This window comes from Charadrius vociferus, unplaced genomic scaffold (assembly GCF_000708025.1).
Source record: "Charadrius vociferus isolate BGI_N301 unplaced genomic scaffold, ASM70802v2 scaffold163, whole genome shotgun sequence".
In the NCBI taxonomy this organism is placed as follows: Eukaryota; Metazoa; Chordata; class Aves; order Charadriiformes; family Charadriidae; genus Charadrius; species Charadrius vociferus.
Genome location: NW_009648332.1, coordinates 12481324 through 12486938, shown reverse-complemented (window position 1 = coordinate 12486938; position 5615 = coordinate 12481324). Strand labels below are relative to the sequence as shown.

The following is a 5615-nucleotide window of genomic DNA, read 5'->3' as shown; positions in this document are numbered from 1 at the left end:
TTTTGCTGGTTAGAGAGGACTTCAGCAACCAATTGACGCTTGTAAGCTGAAGCTGTGCTGCAGAGGGTAGAGTCATTTTGCTTTTGCTGGAGTCATCAGAGATTCACAGTAACTCTCAGTCATCTATGCAGGATGTTAGAGGTGTGTGAGTTGCTTCAGGTGTTTGATATAAAATCCTAAACCAAAGAAGGCAGTTGGATGAAGACAAAAAGCAGCCAGTAAAGTTGTTGGGAGTAGGTACCTTTGTGGATGAAAGTGCCACGTAGTTTGGATGCCAGTCATCTGTTGAACTTGTAAGTAGTGGTGATTATTTAACAAACTTTTAAAACAGTGAGTATATCCATGCTGTTGTTCTGAGACTGCTTTTGCTCAATGTACAGAAAACATCGAGCAGTGCAATATTTTAGATTTGTGCTGCCTGGACACAAATAGTACGGAAATGTGGCAGTCAGGTTGTCAGTGAGGATGAGTGTGTCTGTAGAGAAAGTGAGTAGGTGCTGCTGGTTTTTGTTGGTATAATTTCTGTTAATTTTTACTTGGTGATTGTTCTGAAATGTGGTAACCACGGACTTGATGTACATTTTCAGTAAGTATTCACCTTATTACCTAACATGCATTAAAACTCCTGAGTTCACTTAAAGAAAACTAATGAAAGGGATAAGTAAGTTAGATAATGTGTTTTAAAAATATATATATATTTTCTTTTTTTACACTGAGAAAAATCTCTGCTAGGTAACACAGTGGTAGCTGTAAAAATTGTTTCATTAACCTGTATCAAAGTCATACAAGTTTCAAGTAGAGACCTCTAAAGAAATGGAAAGGTTGGCTAATACTAGTTTGTTTTGTTTTTTCAGGCTTTAGAAAGGATGCGTCCTTACCTGTGTGATAAAATCATAGCTGAGAGACACTTTGATTACCTACGTTCAAAGAAAATACTCACTAGAGAGGACACAGAAGAAATTTCTTCTCGATCTTCCAGTAGGAAAAAAACTGGGAAGTTATTGGACTACTTAGCAGAAAATCCAAAGGGACTAGATGCTTTGATTGAGTCTATCAGACGAGAAAGAACACAAAACTTCCTCTTACAAAAGATAACTGATGTAGTATTGAAAGTCAAAAATGAAAAACTTGAAGCTCTCAAAGGTAAGAAGTTTATAATAGTATTTTGTAAGGTGTAAGTTTTATTTTGAGGGTCTGCAAAACTAAACTCGAATTAAATAATGTTTCTTAGTACAGATTTTTTTCTTTTTTTCTTCCTCTAGTGTTTGGGACAGAATTCTTGGAAATATCGCCAGTTTGGGTTTAAAATACTTGTGCGTGTATCCTGGCTTTGCCTTTTTACTGTCAGAACACATCATAAATAACAAATTGCAAAAAAATTATCATGTTGTTATGGTGGATAAGTCTGTCTTCACATCTCAGTTTTGCTTTCTATGAGGTTCTAGTTCAGAACTCAAAATAGGTGGTTATCTTCCATCTTGCATTTCTCTTGAAGCTACTTACTGCAGTGGCAGGATGCTCTGGTTTTGCTAAACTTTGCATCTCAGCAGAAGATAAGCCAGCAAAAGCAACTTGAGGGAAATTCTCCTGCATGCCTTCAATGCCAAAACTCAAAATTAGTCACTGTAAATGTATGCACATGTTGTATCATACAGGTAGAGAGGGTTTTTTGACCCCCAAATCTTGAAGAGACTATATGTACTCGCGTTTTAAGGCAGATAAAGAAAGCATAAGCCTTCTAAACCAAAAACGTTGCTTCCCCTTCCACACCCATCAAAAGTGAAATAAAGAAGGAAGAAAGTAATTTTTAACCCTAGAGATGAAAGGCCTGACGTTTTCTCTGGCTTCGGGTAAAACAGCGTTCAAATGCAGTCTACTCTGGAGTAGAACCATGTAGCTGAAGCTTTTAAAAGTTTGAAGAACACAGTGAGAAAATCTGACAAAAGATGGGTCAAAGGGCTCAAGTGACTTCCTAAAACGAAGCTTAATTTCTGGTGCATCTGCAGGAAATAGTAGCCAATACAGAGATACAGAGAAATCGTTCACATTAGCCTAGATAACCTGCATGTATTTTTAAATTTGTTATGAATATTGGGATGTCACAGGTGAGATGAAGAGGTTAGTCTGTTAAAAATACAGACAATTGATCTTTGACAATCTTACTGATATTAAATCGGAGCACACCATATTGTAATTGAATCCTGTCTCTTTTTTTTGGTCTTAGGTCTAAGCTGCAGCACCTGTATGACCTCACTGTATGGAGGAACGAATAATCTTTCTAGATCATATTCTGATGAATCTAATTTTTTTGATAAAACAAAAGACAAAGAATCTACCCAGGTACATCATCCAGAAGAAGATTATAGCACCGCTGCATTTGTGTCTGCTGTCTCTCTCCATTCAATGAATTTGCCAATTGCAGAGATGGGAAATGCAGAAAGTGCTGTTTTCTCAGCCACGCTGCCAGGGCCTGGAGACCCCGGTGCACCCCCTCTCCCCCCAGAGCTCCAGGCAGAGCAGCAAGAACCATGTACTAGTTCGAGTGACAACTGTTTTTTGCCTTTAAGATCACGTTGTCTTCAACCACAGTGAACGTAGTGACTTTTGTCTGTTCATCCAAAGGGTACTGAAACTTTGTGTGATGTCTTATAAGGGTTAAAAATTGTTTTGAACTGCTAACTAGCAAAATCAGAGGAAACGGTCTATGCTATTTACTGTTTTTAAGGAGTAATGTTTTTTGTTTGTAATTGGGTGACTCTGGAGCTGCTTTATTTTATGTTCTTTAGGGACCTTTTTTCAAAAGATCATGGTATTACACCAGCAAAAGTTTGGGGTTTTTAAACTAATGTATGTAAGATTTCATATTTAGTTGCAGATATTTAAGCTGCAGTTATAGAACAAATCGTGTTCTTTTCTTCCTACAGAAACTAAGAAATCTGTTTTTTCTTAGCGTTTCTGTGACAGGTGAATTGCGGAAGATGTTTAGGAAAAGTACTGAGTATTGAAAAATAACTTTCTGAACTAAAAGCTTAAGCTCACTTACCAAAAAACTTAAACTCATTTACCAATGTTTCTCTGTAGGATAAATTCTGCCCTCTATGTATGTGTGCAGCTCCATTTGCAAAAAAAACCACCAGGATTTGGCCAAATCTGTAGCTATACTTGTTTGCAAGAAGTGTCTAAATGTCTGAATTTTGTTCTCTGTCCTACCAGTAAATCAAAAGGCACTCAGTATCACAGTGATTTGAGTTGGCAAATGTATTTCCACAAGTCTTAGCATATTATTCTTGTATATCAGTTAGAGATTTCTGATTTGAGATGCACTTTATAAATTCTCATTAGTACTGGAAAAGGAATGTAAACTGCTGTGACAGTCACGTGAGCTGTAAGAAAATGTTACTGTATAATGCTGTTAAGGAGCAAAGCTTGTATGTTTTGTCCCAGTAGGTAAGTAGAGGAGGAGTCCTGTAGCAAGAAAGTATCCATACCTGAAGGACTCTTGGAAATGTTGCACTTCAGATACTTCCTCTTCAAAGCTGATAGACAGGTTTACATTTCAAATTGTTTAGAGTCAAATGCATTTTAAACTATTTCAACATGGGAAGGTTCTCATTTCTTGACACAATGTAACATGCTGTATTCCACTCATACTCTACTCGAGTTGTAATCTACTTTTTATGAAGTTGGCCTATAATCACTTTAAAATTACTAGGCAAAGACTTGGAAAGACTTACTTGGAAATGTCTACAGTTGTGTTCTGCAGTACTACACTTTAAAGTTGATGGCATGTTTCCAGTATATCAAATGGTAGGTTTGCATTTAAGGCTTTAAATTATTTTGGCTCTCATACAGTGCTATAGCCATGTCATTCATTCACATTCAAACCCAGGTAATATTCCTAAACTGTGTTCTCCTTTTGTGGAGACAAACCATCTGCAGGACCTCAATGTAGTCTCTATTTTTTTTTTTTTTAATTTTATCTTTATTCTGGTTTTGGAAGTAGGTTAAAATAAACTGCAATGTTCAACTACACTCCGTACTTAGTATCTGAATAACTTACATTCGATAAAGATGTGGGCTTCTCTTCAGTGTTTATAAAAATCCTTGGCTTTCTTCTATACATCTAAGGTCATAGACTGTCAAGATGGTGAAAATGCTTTTCAACAAAACTGCTTGGTCCAGAAGGCAGTCTGGAATTTAAGTGCCTAAATATGCAAGCAAAATTTTGCTCTCTAACATGAAATTAAAGTAGGCTTAAATCCCTTTCTTCCATTAACTGCAACTGTAGTTGCATGTACTTGGGATGTCTAAAAATTGATTTGTCTAAATGCCCACTGTAACCACCTAAGGAGCTGTGCTTAGGTATGCATCCCTTCTTGGATTCTTGTAAATGGAGGGGAGTGAGCAAGCTTGGCATTAACTAAAAAAGAGCATCAGCTGAGGGTGAAGAGAGCCTTGCAGATCTAATCCCTAACACAGGAGGTGTGCTGCCTGCCCCGCAGCCTGCAGGGAGCCTACCTGCACAGGGACTGCTCCTGCAGCGGAGCCTGTTAACCTGAGACTTGAAATGAATGTATTATCTTACCAAATGTTTATAACATGCGGGTTTTTTTTTAAATTTCGAATATTTCTGTCACAACTTTTGGAATAAACTCTTTTGTATAATTGCCTGTTTTCCTGTCTGCCTCTGTCACTATTAAAACGCATAGGTTGTAAGAGCAGTTTGTGCCAGTATCTGGATGTGTGGTTTTAGTTTTGTGTGTGCGGGAGGCATTTGTTCTCGCTCTCTTGTTAGAGAGGCTTGTCTTTGGTGGAAAGACTGACTTAATGTGAAACGCCTGTGCCTGTAGGATTGCGTTCAAGAGCAGCGTACAGGGAAAACATGCATATGAAATTAAAACCTCGGCTGCTTAACTACACTTTCTGTGGTTTGTGACTAGTATTGCTAAACCTATTCTTGCTTTTTTTTTCCAAATGACTCAGTTGCTCAACTTCTTGAAGATGTGCAAAGTGTTGCTTTCAGCCATGCATACATTGACTTCATTCTTAAATTAAGTTTTTTATTTTTATTAATAGCAGGGGAGAAACAAAACCTTTGAGTGCTGAGGAGCATGACTCAAAAAAGGGTTTGCAAATGTTGCAGGGACTGTGGAGGCTCGCTTCAGGCGTTGTTTTCATCGTACTTTGGGTGTAGGGTTTCTTTCAAAAGAATGATTATAGTATTGATTTGGAGAGATCAGCTGAGACTCAGTTTTAGTATCTTTATAGTAAAGGAATTGATCGTATTATAACCAAAGCCTCTTCTTTAGACCTCATCCTGCTTCCATGGTAGTAAAAGTAACCTGAACAGCACTAGTAAGTATTTTAGCTGGTGCAAAAACAGGTATATGGGCCTTGTTGACAAATTAAACCTAGTACCAAATTTTTCCAATGGTGTTCAGAAATGTGTGCCCAGGTAAGCTGTGCCTGGGCGGGTGACATTCTGCCCGGGGGTTAGCTGATGCTCGAACAGTAGGACAACGGCGTTTCTCTCTACTTCGGCCTGCAGGTGTAAAAAAAAAAAAAAAAAAAAAAAAAAAAAAAAAGAAAAAAGGGGGGGGCTCCCGTTTTATTTT

General features: G+C 37.7%; 1 protein-coding gene across 1 annotated transcript; it reads left to right on the top strand.

The window, feature by feature from the left end:
• Nucleotides 1-465: 465 nt before the first annotated feature.
• Nucleotides 466-2818, top strand: BCL10 (B-cell CLL/lymphoma 10). The gene is made up of 3 exons (XM_009884716.1): nucleotides 466-486; nucleotides 855-1143; nucleotides 2225-2818. Exons 1-3 carry the CDS (start codon nucleotides 466-468, stop codon nucleotides 2590-2592), a joined length of 678 nt encoding a protein of 225 aa, XP_009883018.1. The 3' UTR covers nucleotides 2593-2818.
• Nucleotides 2819-5615: the final 2797 nt, after the last annotated feature.

Coding starts and splice junctions, on each gene's coding strand:
- BCL10 (XM_009884716.1), top strand. CDS start 466: ATGAGTGTGTCTGTAGAGAAA. Junction 487..854: donor TGAGTGTGTCTGTAGAGAAA/GTGAGTAGGTGC, acceptor TTGTTTTTTCAG/GCTTTAGAAAGGATGCGTCC. Junction 1,144..2,224: donor AAAACTTGAAGCTCTCAAAG/GTAAGAAGTTTA, acceptor TTTTGGTCTTAG/GTCTAAGCTGCAGCACCTGT.